This window comes from Copadichromis virginalis, linkage group LG16 (genome assembly GCF_057382275.1).
Source record: "Copadichromis virginalis isolate Kocher_CV1m ecotype Utaka linkage group LG16, C_Virginalis_male_GT1.1, whole genome shotgun sequence".
Taxonomy (NCBI): Eukaryota; Metazoa; Chordata; class Actinopteri; order Cichliformes; family Cichlidae; genus Copadichromis; species Copadichromis virginalis.
Genome location: NC_140633.1, coordinates 18,379,843 through 18,396,905, shown reverse-complemented (window position 1 = coordinate 18,396,905; position 17,063 = coordinate 18,379,843). Strand labels below are relative to the sequence as shown.

General features: G+C 41.2%; 1 protein-coding gene across 3 annotated transcripts; it reads right to left on the bottom strand.

Moving 5' to 3' along the window:
* Window positions 1–69: 69 nt before the first annotated feature.
* Window positions 70–16,956, bottom strand: slain1a (SLAIN family member 1a). Of its 3 annotated transcripts, none has more exons than XM_085435704.1 (9): window positions 16,817–16,956; window positions 12,362–12,498; window positions 8,797–8,913; window positions 7,179–7,289; window positions 6,832–6,981; window positions 2,820–3,155; window positions 1,893–2,081; window positions 1,410–1,752; window positions 70–951 (listed from the first exon to the last, which is right to left on the bottom strand). In XM_085435704.1, exons 2-9 carry the CDS (start codon window positions 12,387–12,389, stop codon window positions 876–878), a joined length of 1,350 nt encoding a protein of 449 aa, XP_085291830.1. In that variant the 5' UTR covers window positions 12,390–12,498; window positions 16,817–16,956; the 3' UTR covers window positions 70–875. The 3 variants fall into 3 exon arrangements, with proteins under 3 accessions (XP_085291830.1, XP_085291828.1, XP_085291829.1); XM_085435702.1 differs by lacking the exon at window positions 16,817–16,956 and adding an exon at window positions 13,853–15,068; XM_085435703.1 differs by lacking the exons at window positions 8,797–8,913; window positions 16,817–16,956 and adding an exon at window positions 13,853–15,068.
* Window positions 16,957–17,063: the final 107 nt, after the last annotated feature.

Sequence of the window (17,063 nt, the reverse complement as noted above, 5' to 3'; positions counted from 1 at the left end):
CCCCTTTTGCAATTTACCTATTTTCCCCCTCGATTCTTTACAAACAATTTTAATGAAGAAGAATGAAAAAACGTTTTGAAATGCTTTTATTCACTTTAAAAATTCACTTCCTCTTTAATTTCTTGCCATCCATTAAAAGCATGAGGGCTCCTTGTGCAATATCACTGCAGCAGTTACGCTTATCAAAGAACATTTCGGAATTGAATGTAAACATTAAATAAAAAGAAACTAAACAAAAGATAAAGTGTGTACAAGGTCATTAATGGATCTAATACTGAATGTGTTAATCAGAATTCTGATCCAAAGTGCTGCAAGGTCCAGCCAATAAGTATAACTAACATAAATTACATTACTTCTTCTTCTTTTTCACTTTTTTTTTTTTTTACAGGCACGGGAAGTAACAAAATTCCAACTTCAGGTTCAACTTCATATCTGACACCACAGCCTGAAAAAAATAGTACTTCCGAAACTAATCATATGAAATCATTAAAAGCATGTACAAAAGCATGGGATATATTTTTCTAAGCTTTCGGTTGGAGAGAGACGTTTATTCTGCTCAATGCAAGAATTAACAACGACAAACCAAGAAACACATATCAGAGAGGATCTGTTTCACATTTAACAGCTGATTATCAGAGTATTGCCTGGTTGTTTCATGGTGTGTCAAGTCAAGGTTAAGATCCAGCCTGCTGGACCTGCACGCTCAACAGTCCTCACTTTGTCCTTCAGCAAGGAGTAGTGCTTATATTCATGATATCTGTCACTCTCACAGGTCGCAGCCCAAGTCTAGAGACCTGCTGAAAGAGACATTTTAAATCAGCTGGTGCCTACACAGCGATACCCTGTGCACCTCTCAAATTTCAGCTTATTTGGGTTCAGTAGCAGCCATCTTTCCAGCTGCCGTCCCTCAGGGCACTCAGAGCAGCCAGGCTCTTTGGAGGAGTAAGCAAACTGCAGACAGAAAAAAACCCAATATTATATAAGCATATAAGTTAATCAAAGATAAATAAAAAGATCCATCATCCCACAAAGAATCTTGTCTGTTTCTTTTAAAAGTTTCAGGAATCAGACCTGTGAATCCAGTGTGGTAGGTGAGAATTCTACCATTGAACCACCGATGCCACACCTAAAGATTGCTACATTACCACTCACCCACATGCTGAAAACACTAATAGTCTGACCAGGTTTGTCATCATATACTTCAATTGATTAACCAATTCATGGCTCAGAAAATTATTTTTTTACTGTCATCAGAGGATGAATTTTACCACCTCTGGTGATCCCCTGAGATAACCTTCTCATCAGGTCTAAATTTGAAGTTATCAAGTGCCTTTTTGCACATGCTCGTCAGTACTCATGTTGTTGTAGTTCTCCTTTAAACCCAAAGGAGTTAGCATATGTGTGCTTACCTGCGCGTGGGTTGGGTGATTTTACTGGGACGTGGAACGCCACTTGTTCCTATGAAGGAGGCTGGCCGAGGGAGGGAACTGCGGGGGACAGCTGACTGGTTGGTGCTGGTGGGTTTGAGGGCCTGTGGCAGCAAACTAATGCTGCTGCTGGGTTTGAGGGGTTGAGGCAGCACGGCACTGCTGGAGATGGAGTTCAGACTGGCAGAGGTGGACAGAGAGGTGGAGGTGGGTCCCTGCTGGACTGTGGGGCTTACGTAGGCTGTCGCTTTTAGAGTGTGTCGCGCTGTTGTAGGGAAACTCCCGACACTCTGGACTCGCTGACTGAGCTGGCCTGGGGAAGGAACTGAAGGAATATTGTGAAGCAAAAGTGTCACTGCAATCCCTAGATTTTTAGTTGTCATCATTAGGCTGAGCGTTAACAGTTTATAAAAGTGATTTTTTCCTTTCTTTGATCATTCGCACACATAAAAACAGGCGTCTTACTGGAGGATTGAAGTCGTGCAAGCCCACTCGATGAGTCAAAGCTCTGGCTGTTCCGGAGGGAGGGCATCGTTGGCAAAGAGGAGGGACCGTGGGAGGGTGGGTTGACAGGGGAAGCCAGGCATGGAATGCTGGGGACACTAGGCATGCTGGGAGCTCGGATCAGGTTGGGCATGCTTCTTCGCAGCTTGTCTATGCAACAACATCAACAAAGCTGATCAGGTATTGCAGGTGCCCAGTTAGCATTTTTTTTTTTGGGCTTTTCAAAGTTTTAGGATTTTTTAGGGGACATTTTGGTGAATATGAAAGTAAGCGCTTTTAGCAAATAATTAATACATAGCATTTTCTCCTGTAGAAACACATCTTAGTTTTACACTTTAAATTTAAGCAGAATGACACGTCATATCCATTAATGAATGAATCTTTTCTTGTGGTCCACTCAAAATGTTGCACTATTCTTTTATCTATACTGACTTAATTGAACTTAGGACTTTAAAGAGGGGGAAAGTCTAATACTTGCTCCTTAAAGTAACAGCAGTATCAGTCTTAGACAGTCATGCAGTTATCTCTATAGACTGATATCTGCATATAAAGACACGCAATCTGTAGAGAAGGGACAACTGTGCTTTAATAGCTTTCTGTTTGCATTCCTCTTTTAGTCTAATTACATCTGAGCGGGCCTTGGTTGCATGCAGATAAACAGTGTGTGAAGAGCAAAATGATTGCATTTGCTGAAATGCAATCTTGAAACACTTAGCTATCACCTGATTAACATTTATCAGATTTTAAAATCTCTTCAGCATTTATAAAGATTGACATGCTGATAGAACAAGAAGTGTGGTCTACTGGAAGTCCAAAGATACTGACTGATCACTGAGTTTTTAACAGTCCTCTATCAGACATGTTCCCAGATCAGATCAGGTCACTCACCTGTGCTATTTGTGTATGCTGTTTGTGTCTCTGTGATCAGGCTAGAGGGTCCAGAGTACTGGGAGTGTCCACTGAGTGAAAACTGATGGGTGGTTGAGCTGCGTCTGCAGTCTCTGAAACTGGAGAAGGTGTGAGAGTGGGGCAGGCTGCCCCGCTGCATAGAGCCTGTGCGGAACAGTCGAGGCTGGGGAGGTGGGAGCTGGTCGTAACCCTCGTCCTCCTCGTCCTCCTCCTCGAGATCCATCTGACTGCGCCTGAGGGTGTGCAAGGAGAAGCTGGAGCTGCAACGGCTGGCCGTGGCTGTGGCTGAGGTAGAGGCGTAGTCTTGTCGGAGGCCTACAGGGGCGACAAATCAATGCATTTGTCCGAGGAAAGCACGAACCCTACGTGGTATAGGACACTTTCCTTCTGGAGGCGCCCCTCATTCATTATTCACTTACTGAATCGGCAGACCAGACTGATATAGAGAAGTTTATTCTGAAATGTCCTGCATAATTTAATAGCACACAAGCGCATCAAGATATCACTTCCTTTCAACTTCGTAAAGGTCAAACATTTATGTTAGTGTCAGCCATTTATTGGCAATGTTGCACAGTAATCTTTTCCAGTCTCTCCACAAGGCAGTGCATTACTGTTTACAACCAGAGTGGCTGTCAAACAAACACAAAAATCTCAGTCCACGAGGGCCGGTGTCCCTGTAGGTTTTAGATCTCACCCTGGGTCAACACACCAGAATCACATGATTAGCTCATTACAAGGCCTCTGGAGAACTTCAAGACATGATGAGAAGGTAATTTATCCATTTAAATCAGCTGTAATGGATCAAGGACACATCTAAAACCTGCAGGGACACCGGCCCTCGTGGACTGGGATTGGGGGCCCCTGCTGTAGTGTATATATAGAAGTGTTCACGCATTAGTGTTTAAAGCAATGTCAAACAATTTTCATGCCTTACAACAAATTTGTGGGTGGCTGCAGGTACGTAGAGAAGAACTTCAGTGTGACAGTTGGTGTCTGATTAAGGACTGTTTATGCTGAGGCAAGAGTGATTTGCAGCTCCATGCCATCTATCACTGTACCTGCTGGTGTCCAATCAACACCGAAAGACTTGATTCATACGTCTCAGATATTCTCTTATGTTTGGATGACATGAACTCCAACTGTGTTTTCAATCTCATAAAAGGACAGCATTGGCACATACTGCTTTGGCAAAGGGTCAGTTAATCAGTTTCCTATGAGCAGTGTTTCTACATGTTTCAAAATGTCACACTTTTCCACAATCAAGTTTTCAGATTTCTCGGCAGACTCTTCAGACCATGTCTGCCATCTAGATGCAAATAATAAATGTTTATTTTGTAAACAAACTGCCTTACTTAATATTTAATATTTTAGAAGAGAAGAAGGGTTATAAAAATATAGAGCATTATGTGGATGAAGCAATGTGTTAAATATTAAATTCTATGTTGTGACACTGACTGGATATTCTGACTAGAGATGGCACGATACCACTTTTTTATGTCCGATACCGATACCGATATCATAAATTTGGATATCTGCCGATACCGATATGAATCCGATATAGTGTTTTTTAATCAACAAAACTGTTTTTTAAAATATCTTGCTGCATTTTGCAAGTCTGCAAGTTCATACTCAAGTTTAAAACAACAACTACACTAAAGCTATTCTGTTATACCTGTATACAAAAAAAATATTTCATAGTTCAGCAATACTGATCAATCTAATAAACTTAGACCTACACCATCCTCCCTATTCTGGTATTTTAAAGAGTACTTAGCGTAAATATTAAGCAACCTAACTAATAGGGTTCCAACTCCCAGCAACAACAAAAATAAATAAATAAAAAATAGGGAACCACCCCTCACGCTCCACCTCATGATGCTTAATCGACGTAATCAACCTTAATTTGATGCAGTGTGAAAAAAAAATGCACAGAAATCAATTCTTTTTCAAGAAATATTAAATAGATTCAACATCTTTCTTCAACAAAATTGCAGACTGCACAGATGGTACCTTCCCAAAGTAAAAAGTACTATAGCTTACTAGGGTATATATATTAGACTTAATAGTCACTATATACAGTAATTGACTTCTATTCATTTTCCATCAAATTAAAACTTTGGGTGTCAGATAATTATTTATTAAAAGCTCGACATTTTAAATGAGAATAAGAAAGAAAAGTATGTCTTTGTGCCCCCTTTTCCCAGTTAATGCCCTATCGGCCCCCCTGGCTAAACTTTGCTAGATCCGCCCCTGCACAGTTACCAGCCGTCAGCTACGTAGAAAAAGATCCTGGAGTAGAAAGTAAGATTAAATAAATTGTAACAACAGCTTATCAAGCTTAAACGTGCTGCTGTTGTTCAGCCGCTGGTTTGCTCTTTCTGGCGCAAAGTGGACCAAAAACAAACAAGAGAGACAGACTCGCGACAGAAAAGCCGATCAGCTGATCATTTAAGCAGTTTCACGATTGAAGTAGCAGCCGGAGAGCGAGAGGCAGTCGCTCGTTAAGCTTAACGTGGGAATGCTTTACAAACATTCAGAGATGGACTTACACACGTGCTTTACTTCTCTCGGGGATAACTTTGTCGGAGATGAAATGCCAGGTTGCTAGCGAAGCTCCAAATGCTATCCAGACCACCGACAGGTCCCGCATGCCACAGCCGCTCTATCACGTGATGCCTACTGCTCCGACTGCTAACGTTCTGAGGCGAGTTACGGCGTGTTGCAAGTTTTGTGAGGTGCTTTCGTGATATTTAATGGATCGGATTACATTTTTTATTTTTCTCCGATATCCGATCCAGTAATTTAGGTCAGTATCGGACCGATACCGATACGTAATATCGGATCGGTCCATCTCTAATTCTGACTGCAGTTTGATATAATGGCTGCATTGTAAAATTATTATGGGTAATTGTATATAAAAAACTATATTTTTAGATAGGTGCAGATATATAATCATGGATCACAGCATGAATATGTATATATTCATGTAGAAAGAGACTGTGTTTAGATATGTATATGTATTTATAGCTAGTGCATATGTAAATATTAGGCTATATAATCAGGAACACAAATATATGATAAATTAAATAGGGGGAAAGGAAGTGAACAGGAAATGGTAGATATTTGGGGGATTTCAGTCAATGGGGTTTCATCACAATAATATAATACTTGTCTTTTATTTTGTTCTTGTGTGAGTTTCTTTCAGTTATTAACATTTGATACTTAAATGTTCAAAATAAAGATTTCATTCATCCATATATTCTGACTGCATTCTATATATGTGCGGTTAGTTCATACCAATCATTTAACCCAAAATTCAAACAAGTTAAATGCACGGTATTTTACTCAAGTTGACCAAGTTACCTTCCTTTCCTCCATCACTAAGTAACTTATATGATGGTTATTATGATGTGACTGTGATGTTTTGTTCAGGGATCTTCCAGTTTCACACAGTTTCAGGCACTTGTGCAGAGCTGTTTTCCAGTCCTGTGATGCACAGGCGTAGAGGCAGCTCTGCGTAGGAGTGCGCTATGCGTCGGGTGTCGTACTTCTTGCCTTCCTTTTCTCGACTGTAGCCCACGCTTTCTAACACATTGGTAAACATTTTGGCTGCGATGGCTCCCTGCTTCAAATGCCTCGAAAAACATTCTGCTTATATCATTTTTATTAGCAGAGATGAGAAGAAATTAAGAGGAGCAGTCTAGAAACATTAACAGTTTCCTAGATTTTGCTTTTCTAATTCATTCAATTATTTGCTGTAACAGTTCTACAAAGCCTAGCAAAGTGCCTCTGCAAGCAGCTGCTGTCCTTTGCGTAAGCCATAATTCAAACCACCGACCACATTTCTATGTCGGAATATAAAGTGGACAAAACACACACAATCTGACAATACCATTGCAACCCATCACGACCTCTATCTGTAGCAGCGTTTCCTCAAATTTCTCCTATTTTCCCTCACATTTTGTATGAAACATCTAAACAGTCCACTCACTCTCCTCCTGAAGTCGTGCCATGACCTCCACATCTGTCATGTCCTGCAGTTTGTAGCTCATGGAGATCGAGTCATCTTCCAGCTCTGACACACCCACCTCGCTGTCCAGGGAAGACTGAGGGGTAATCGCCGCGTGCCGACGGCCCACGTCTAAAAAAAACAAAACAAAAACAAAAACATGCACGTCAACATCCCAACATTCACTTTCAAAGCATTTCTCTGACCACGTCTCTGAGTTGTGAAATTTATGTGTACATAACTGTCGCAGATGGATGGTAACTCACACCTGATGAAACTGTAGAAATTAATGACACGGCAGAGGAGACGTGTTGCGGGTGATTTCTTACTGTGGAGAGTGGAGTTTGACAGGAAGGTGGGTGTTCTGTCAGCGAGGCTGCAGCTGGCCCTGAGAGGGAGACTCGGCTGGAGATAGGACTGACCAGATGACGGCAACGGAGCTTCAAAGGAGAAAATCACAGCACGAGAGAGAAGAAATTCAATCACTGATGACTAGCCTAACCTGCACTCTCTGCTGTTTGTGTTAATATAGAACACAGATGAACGAGCTGAAGGAGCTGTCTTCTGGTGGAGTCTGAAAGTGCTTGCCTCCATCTGTTTGAGGGTATGACCTTATAATCTCCTCCCTGCAGTTTGGTGTAATCTGATTGTAAACTCCAAGGAGCAGGTTGTTTAAGAATCTGGGTTATGTAGCGAGTTCCAAAAGCATTTTGGAAGCAACAGATGCTTTTGGCTCGATGTTGTTATTACTTTTGGATGAGACAACAACTATGAGGTCAGCAGAAACGGTTTTAATACGAGCAATGACGATTATTGCGCCCTAAAGGCTAAAAGGCTTTGAATGTTGCCAATGCAAAATTTTAGCTTTTGCATTATGTGAATTTTTTCCTGTCATTTGCTTTGTTTTGTGATGTTGTTAGATTTTGTTTTCAAGGGGTTAGAGACGCAGGTTTGAGTTACCTTGCAAAAGTTGCCCAATTTAAAGAGAAACGAGATTAAACATTACCGTCAAGGTGTCACTATGTTAGCATGCTTCAATTAATTCTAATTAACTAATTAATTAAGTTACAATGACTCTTTAAAAAAGAAAACTGTTTTTTTAATGTTTCATTATCGCCCACTCGCACTAGAGTAAAACCTGGATGGCAACATCCAATTACCTGGTGATTGCACTGATAATTTTTGCTTTCAACCAATGGATTGGCCCTAGATGCATAGAGCATGCAACTCCCTCAACTTCTGAGCAACCAGAGGAATGTCAACTGCAAAGGTCTGGTGGGAGGCAACCTGTCTCAGACTGCCATCCTGTGTGCAAGGTGTCACTTTGCAATAGAGGACTTGTTTCCGCTGGCTGTGTTCTGGTTAAATTCAACTAATTGCAGTCGTGGTCCTCGTCTCCATTTCAAAAACAATGAGCTCATGTTCAAGTTTATTGTACACTTTGATCGTGCCACAGTCTCCAAAGACTGTTTCATCTAGTATGACTGTACCATTGTTGAAATCACTTCCAAGCATCTTTATTTATAAGGGCCAAATCACAGTCACCTCGAGGCACTTTATATTGTAAGTTAAATACCCAGTGGACTGGCTATGTATGTGTGTGAATGTGCAAACCCATTAGGATTCATCTTTGTCTGTAGAAGATCATCAAATCAAACAGTTTTTGAGAGATTTCAGTTTGGGCCAAATCGGGGAACCAATCAACAAACTTTCATTTCCATCCACAGGCCAACTCTGACAGCATGCTTACAAATGAGATAATAAGAAACGTAATAATCCCCCACCCCCCAAAAAAATAATGACTCTTTTAAATAGTGAAACTTACCATTTAACAAATTAGTTTGTTTAGTGATTTCAGTTTGTAGGTACATACTGACCCACTAAGCCTACCAGATGTAAGAGTGTCTGTTTTGTGGTTAGCAGGAATCAGATGTGTATTGGTGTTACCTGAGGACTCGGTTAGTGCAGCAGGTTTAGTGTAAGGCAGGATGGGGCAGCTGAGGGTGGAGAGCCCCTCTATGCAGCTGTACGGACGAACGGAGGACACTCCTCGCCACCGCTTTGCTAGAGACAGGATTGCAGGGAAGGGCATGTTAGTCTGATTGCTTTAGCATGTAGCACAAACATACAGTACATGGGTTATATATTTTAAGACACTCTGGCCAAATGTTAATCTGCTTCTAGCAGATCAGTACTGACCTTGCAAATGTCTGAGCTCGGACAGAAGAGGCTCATACAGTAAGACGAGGTTTAGCTTACCACTGCGGCTTATTGGGCTAAACCGCAGTTATCTTTTGGCTAGGTCTCAGGATAAGCAGGGATTGTGCATGTAGGCTACAACCCATTCCCAAAATCAGAATTAGATTTACTATGAACTAGTTTTTTTGGTGTACACGGTTTATTTATAGTCCTTAAATGTGATTTTCATTACTTTATTCATTTTATGGTTCAACACTACAATAACAGGGATAGCACAGTAGGTAGAGTGGTGGCCCCATGATCGGAAGGTCGGGGGTTCGACTCCACTGAACGGCTACCCTGAGGTACCCCGAAGTACCCCTGAGCAAGGTACCGTCCCTACACACTGCTCCCCAGGCGCTGCATTGGTGGCTGCCCACTGCTTCACTGGGTGAATGGGTTAAATGCAGAGGAGCTATTTCCCTATGGGGACTAACACACACACTTTACACTTTACACTTAACATGCACTTTATTAACGGCAACTAAGAGCATTTGGGTTTGGGTTACCAGATTGTTTGCTGTCATATCTATTAATTTCTGATAAATAGCCATTAAAGCAATTAGTTGCAATATAAAAAACCCTAGCTACAGGGTACACTTTTAGAGGATGATACTATTATTCTTGTTAATTAATGCCAACTAGCAGTGAGTAAATTCAGCTTGGTTACATAACGTGCATTCAGTGTGTCTGATTGGTAGTCTGAGAGGGTTACACCTGACAAAGTGGAGCGTTCGGCACTCCTGACACAAATAAGCTCAAACTCCACTGGATGAAACTAGCATTCACAGCCAGTTGCACCAACAATGGCTGCTGGCTCTCAAATACAAGGATGTATTCATGACCCCGAGGAGGAGAGCCAGCCTTCCCCGAATACAGCTTTAAAGGAAGAAGAGAACCGTCAACGGCACAAACACACACCAAAAAACATCAACACAGACACTAACAAATATGCATTATCAGGTCACAGTGTGGAGACCACCCACAATTAATATGAAAATATTCCATCACAGGAAATTCTTTCGGATATTAAAGTCAAAGCACGCAGGTGAGCAGCATATAGAGCTTTGAAAGTACAAGTCTCTTGCACAGGCTCTTGGTGCAGGGAGTGCTGAGCGAATCTGACTCGACAACCCATTTAATGTAAGCATGTTTCTATGGTAACCATATCCCCATGCATGAGAGCAGAAACTATAAAGCACCAGATCTGAAACTGGGCCCAGCAGCAAATATATATTTAATAGCACGCAAGTATATGAGCCGTAATGATTTTGGATTTAGGTTAGCTCGTACATATGTCCCATTATCATTTCTGAAACCTCAATAAACCCCTTGCCCCACTTAGTGGAAACATGCTTAGAGAAAAGGATATTATAGCATGCAAAGACTTTGCTTTGGTCTGCCACGAGTAAAGGTTATGCAGCTGTTAGTAAAACAAAAACTGTGAGGATAATGACAGAGACCGTGTTAAAATGAAAGCAATGGTGGATAAAATGCACCGTCATTGTCAGCAGTAATATTGTTGGTAACTAAGTTGGGTTTCAACCATCTAATCCTTAAACAACTTTTGTTTCAATGACTTTGCTAAAACAGTATTAACATATACATTTAGCACAAAAACTAAGGAAATTTGAGTTTGGTCGACTATTTCTTTGTTGTAACAATGCTTCTTGACGATAACTGTTGGAAAGTCTGTTTATTTCCCCTTACATGCTGCCATATTTGCAAGAAAAATGCATTTGTGTGTTGAGCAGCACAGCTGAGTATGTAGGATGCGCCTGTGAAAAGCTGGTGACCAGCATGTGAGGAGGAGGTGGAAGGCTATTGTGGCCGTGTATGTTTCCTATACATGCTACAAAGGCCCCTGTTTGTTAAATGAATACATTGTTAAGCTGTCAGTATGTCTTGTTTCTTCAGACTTCAATCATCCAATCCAATAAACAACACGAAACAAGAGTCAAAAGCAGAATGAGCTGTTTGCTGTTGGCAGAGAAGATCTGGCAGGTTTTCATAGATTTGGCAAAAACTCAGAATCAGTATGAAGCTGCAGTGATTCAATCAGGCCGGCCGCAAACTGCAGACATACCTGTGATACTAGTTCATCATTCAAGAAAGTGACAACAGCTGTACGACATATATGTAAGTGACAGAGTTAAAATCAGCATGTGTTTTATGGGAATGTTTTTTCCCAGAAGAAGCTATGGAGAAAGAAAATTTAAGGCTGTGAGATGTAGTCATCTTACTTTGAACAGCCATAAAGCATATAGACCAGCACAGGCCAAAACTGAAAGGCTGTTAATGTGCTCATGGGCATATTGTTATTAATATACATGCTTTTAATATAAGATCAATAGTCTATGTTTTAATATCATAGTTACTGTCACTACGGAAACGCCATTTGATTCAAAGACTAAGTAGCTACAATAATAACAGATTTATCGATTCTAGATAATCACAATAATCAAACTGTTATGATCATATAACAGATAAAGGAAAAGATAAAATCAGATCAAGACTGGATCGTCCATTATGAAATCTCATACAGCACAATATTTGTAATACCGTAGTTTCATGCTTAATTCTCATAATGCTGTATGTGAAAACTATGAGTGGATTGAGTTATGAGTTACTCATGAAAATAGGTAATTAGGTGACATATAAGTCTCGCAAAATGTATATCAAATATGTTTTTTTAATAATTTATTTTGCAGGCTACACTTTATACTTTATTTTTATTTATAACCTGTATTTAAATTTAAAATGTAAAAATTCCATCACTTAAAATATACTTTTTTCATAAAATCCAGTAAAATCAGGCTGTTATTAGAGGTTCAGATGGTGCAACGATGATAACTTAATGAAAGCTTTATAATTATTTCTGCATTATTTTGCAGTGAACACAGGGTTTAGCCTTTCATGAACACACATCAAGCTCTTCCAAGGTGATCTTTCTTTAATTCATGTATAAATATCTTCATCTTTAGTGGATCTTAAGTACAGCCTGAGATGTGTACACGTGAGTCCTCTGCTACTCCAAAAATAACCACTCACTGGGAACACAGGGTGAAGTAAAACTCACAACTTTAAAGAGAGAGCGAGTGAAATGTTGGAGCCGGTGAGCTCTGTGCAGTGAAAACCTCCCACGGTTCACACGCTGCAGAAGAAATTCTGCTGCACATGGAAACATTTTGTGTGAAGTGTTTTTCAGCTTATGATCACATTTCAGCAGCCAGCGAGGCGGATGTGGCCACACCTGGGGCTAAGTACACTGTACCTTGGTCCAGTCTGTGACAGAGGGTCATTTTAGCGAGCTCCACCTCAGGCCCCGGGTGGTCCAGTACCTGCCTGCACCACTGGAGAGGGCTGAGGAAACTGTGGCCATGCAGCTTAGCTTTGGGACTCACATACAGCCTGGAAAATGCAGCAAAAAAACTGTTAGATCTTGTCACCTTTACAGGCAGCCCATGTTCTTTTTTTTACACACAAAACACAGATGATAAATTAACTCGGGGCTGCTGTGTATTTGCAGTGCAATCAAAAAATAGTTGCTAGAGAGCAAAGAAAATAAATAGCAGCTCAAGATCTCAAAGAGTGTGTTTTACAGCCCCAACATTTCTCAGCTGCTATTACCCAGTGAAATAAAACCACTGTGGCTGTGTGATTTTTATACAATCCAAATGCCAACCAAATGCCCTAAAAGCTTCTACAACATGGGAAGAATCTCTGGGACCCAGACTTGGAACTGAAACGGAAAATGGACGGACCAAATGCATAGACTTGCAAATGGCAATGTTATCTTTTCTGTTGTGAAATTTAGTCAATGATCAATTAGATGGAATTTATTTTTATGTAGTACATGAAATTATCAACCTATTTATCAGCAAATCTCTTCTTCTTCTTCTTTCTTTACGGATCGCCACAGCACATCTTCTGCCTCCATCTCACCTCATCCTCTACCATGAGTGAAAATAATTTAATTGACCTTTATCGTCAGCCAGAAAAGAAATTAAATAAATCCCAAGAAATTGCACGTTTGTCACTGTGTGTGTGCCTGTAAATCCTAGTATACTAGGTTCCCGGCCTGAAGCTAAATATCTAAGGAAAAGAAAACTTGCCAGACAGAACTGGGCTTTTTTCCCCTCCAGCAACTAGGCCACAGCATTACACTGACTTGGGGGTGGAAGGGTAATTGTGTTAAATGTAGTAAAGCTATACCAGCACAGCGGCTGAACTGTATCTCATCAGCACTGCATTCAGCTGTGTGCTACATTTTCCACATCGTCACACCAGATACATAAAGCTGGAAACGGTTCAGCAGTCAGATACCTTAGTCTACAGCCTGTGCTTCAAAGTAGTTCAGCCTATGGCTGAACACAACACACAAAGCCGAGCTGTTTGATCAGAGGCTGAAGGGGGGTCATTGTTTCTAATTTCATCCAGCGCTGCCTACTCTGAATAGATACCTATGCTGCACGCACAGTGCATGCTGGGATGCCCAAAGCTTGTGTCAGATCTGGTTTTTATTGTTTTGCTCCTCGTGTAAGAGTCACTCTATTTGCCAGAGTCTGTAAGTCTGTTCCACCAAAACAGATGCAATCAATACATACGATACATGACATACACTGCCTCAAAATGATGGCTGGTTCACTGTCATGTGGCCCATGAAGCATGTATTAGGGTCAGACCAACAGAGGGGGAAACTGACTTTCACTGTAAATTCAAACAAGGCATGTAATGAACTGGTAGACATAAACAGAGCAGTTACCAGCTATCAGGCTCTAAGACGGGGAGCACGACGTTGAGGTCCAAAATCTCAACCTCATCCAAAACAGTCGTGTCTCCAGCGGCGCCGCTGTCCTCCACAGCGGCATCAGGAGACGCCGAGCTCGGCTGAAAATAGGCGAAAGGTTCCTCCGCTGAGCCTCGAGGTGCGGGGACACTTGAAACGTCATATTTAGCAGAGAAGCTGTCGCTCGCGCACGCCGTACCCCCGTGCAGACACGACAACGAGGTCTGAAGATGAGGGCCGATGGAGCAATTGTTTACAGCGTTCGCTCGAGTCCGCAATTGTTCGTTTTGCTTCTCCAATTTTCGCACCAGTTCCTGCAGCTTGAGCACCTCGAGCTCCGCGCTGGTAATTTTATTGTTGCCATTGACGTCTGCCATCATCTGGGGGTTCAACACCTCTGCTTCCATTTGGTAAAAAACACATTGAGATGGGCGGAAAAATAAAGCACGGCCTGTCTGCAGAGGGTCCTCTTCTATTCAGAGAGGGTGTCCAGATTCCCCCCTTTAAGCTGCTACACACACTCTCACAGATACACACTGATGATGCTGCTGCTGCTGGGATGTAGTGATGGGTCAGTCGCGAACGAAATGGCTCTTAGAGCCAGGTCTTTGACGTGAACGACGCGAGCCGGCTCCTTATCGCGAGCCGTGGGGTTTTATTTTCTTTCTCTCACCCTCTCTCTCACACTTTTTTCGGCTTCACTCAGCATGCGAGCCTTGTGCTTTATGCTTGGAAGAGGGGCGGTAGTTGCACTCAGTAGCACAGGAACAGAGGGAGAGAGAGCGAAAGAGAGCCAGGGACAACAACATCACATTAGAAAGGTATAGTAATCATCCACAACTATTTTCAGTTGCAGATGATAAAGGATTCAGAAAGTTTATACATACAGGCCCATATGACAGAGAATGTGCATCTTATTTTTGTTTTCATATTATAATTTATATTTAATTGTGTTGTGATTTGCAGTGTTTTGTGTTGTTTCACTTTAAATTGGTTTAAAAGGAAAAAGCTGAAAATTTAAATAGTTAAAAGTTGAACTGTAACTAGTAGGTTTTTGTATTATATGATTTATTTATTACATTTTATGTGGCGTGAATAAATAAAAGTATATTTACGGTGGCCCCTAGAGACAAAGCATGTACAAACTTCAAATCACGTACGAACCCTGAAGCATGTACAAACTCCAAAACACGTAAAAACTCCAAAACACGTAAAAACATGTACAAACTCCAAAACACGTAAAAACTCAGAAGCACACAAAAACTGAAAACACGTACAAAAGACAACAGAAGTGCTCCAGGATGCTGGGCGCAGTGTTGAACTTTTGTTACCTAGTGGCTACACAAGCCAGCAAGTACCAACGACCGGATTTGGTGTGTGGTAGTAACAGGTAAATGAACTTTTTTAAAATTTTATTTGACTCTATATGAATGCTTGTGTATAAATACACAAACAATACACATATGCTTTCATGCTTTCAATTGTGTAATTTAAGTGATCTAGGTAGCTCTGTTTTGGAAGTTCAGAGCTACCTAGATCACTTATGCTAGAAATGCTAGAAATGAGTTTTGGAGTTTGTATGTGCTTTTTGGAGTTTGTACGTGTTTTGTCTCTAGGGGCCACCGCATATATTTATATATAAACATTAGGGGTGCAACGATACACAAAATTCACGGTTCGGTTCGGTTCGATACTTTGGTGTCACGGTTCGATATTTTTTCGATACAAAAAAATGTTCATGCCTTTTTAATTTGTCATTTATTAAAATTATAAATATATATTTTAACTCAAAAGTACAGTTTTTAAATTTAACCCTAACCCTTGTGCGTGTTTTTTATTTTGACAGCGAATGCGCACCTGCGGACCACTTATGTGCAGCCCTGGTTATTTAGCTCATCATATTGCAGCCACAGAAATTCTTTTGTCCATGAAACCATAAAGCTGCACTTTCTTTTTGCCTTATAGTCTGATTTGTCATAACTTCTCCGTTTTGTGGTAAGCTTTTCTTTGGCTGTCACTTCTTCACCCTGACCTGTCTTATTTGGCTCAGCAGAACTGAAATGCTTTTACAGGCACTCACATAAGCTCAGCGATTCTCTGCGCGATCAACCTCTCACATGTTTAAGCTGCGGGAGATTTCACTTGTCATGTTTGCATAGTAAGCTAACGATTAATAAGACGATGTCAGAGGAATTGGTGCACAAATTATCATCACTCACAGATCAGTACTGTCGCTCTCTATACACAGTTCGCACGATTGCAAAGTGAAAGCAAAAAAACAAGCGCAAATTCAAACGCGACTTCAATATGTCACATATTGACAGTGGCTCACCGATGCCAATGACATAATTACCCAGCTACATTTCTGAAAGAATGCAAAAGCATTGACATATATTTTTCCTACAATAGCCCGACGGGCAGGGAAGAGAAAGATTTTGGTAGCCCGACTGAAAAAAATCGCTAGCTCCAGGACGTCGGGCTAGCGATATTGCGAGCCCTGTATCTGATTGAGGAATCACTCATCTTTGGAAAAGAGAGTTTATTACAGAGAAATGGCTCTTTCCAAAATAAAAGCTATACTATCCGCTTCTTCTGGGCTATATTCTCAGCAGCATAAGGAGAATCATGTGCTAACAGCTGTCTAAATGACTCGGCTAAAGTTAGTAGCATGCTTGTTGTTTTTGTCTTTGCACTAGGATGATGTCGGCGTAAATGTGCAGTCATATTCTAGTGCTTTCAGGTTAATCTCGTTGAAATGACCTTAACGCCACAACAGGCAAATCTCCGTTAACGAGCTACCGCCGATCGCTCAGTGCATGGGGCTAGACGGCCAACACGTTAACGAGCTAACTGCGCTAACACACTAGTTCACACCAATGTAATTGAGCATTGCATGGCACATCCAACATACTGTTTTACTTTAGTCCATGACTCGCTTACCTTCAGGGTCATACGTCACATGAAAACCAAAATAATTCCAAACCCCAGATCTGAATGAGGTTCAATTTGCCTGTTGCAAGTAGAGCTTAACTTCTGTCTCGCTAGCTTGCCCTGCTCTCTTCCTTCTGACTATGCTGTCTGTGTTGAGCGCTCAGTGGATCTGCGCTCGACAGTGCAGCCTAGGCGGAGTAGTCGAACACAGATTCACTGAGCGCTCAACACAGACAGCATCGTCAGAAGGAAAATT

What these genes read in the sequence shown, in the direction of transcription:
- slain1a (XM_085435702.1), bottom strand. Translation starts at nt 14,283, where the DNA reads ATGGAAGCAGAGGTGTTGAACCCCCAGATGATGGCAGACGTCAATGGC. An exon ending in AGCATACACAAATAGCACAG is followed by an intron (nt 2,082 to 2,819) that starts GTGAGTGACCTG and finishes GTTGTTGCATAG; the next exon opens with ACAAGCTGCGAAGAAGCATG. An exon ending in TGCACGACTTCAATCCTCCA is followed by an intron (nt 1,753 to 1,892) that starts GTAAGACGCCTG and finishes ATATTCCTTCAG; the next exon opens with TTCCTTCCCCAGGCCAGCTC.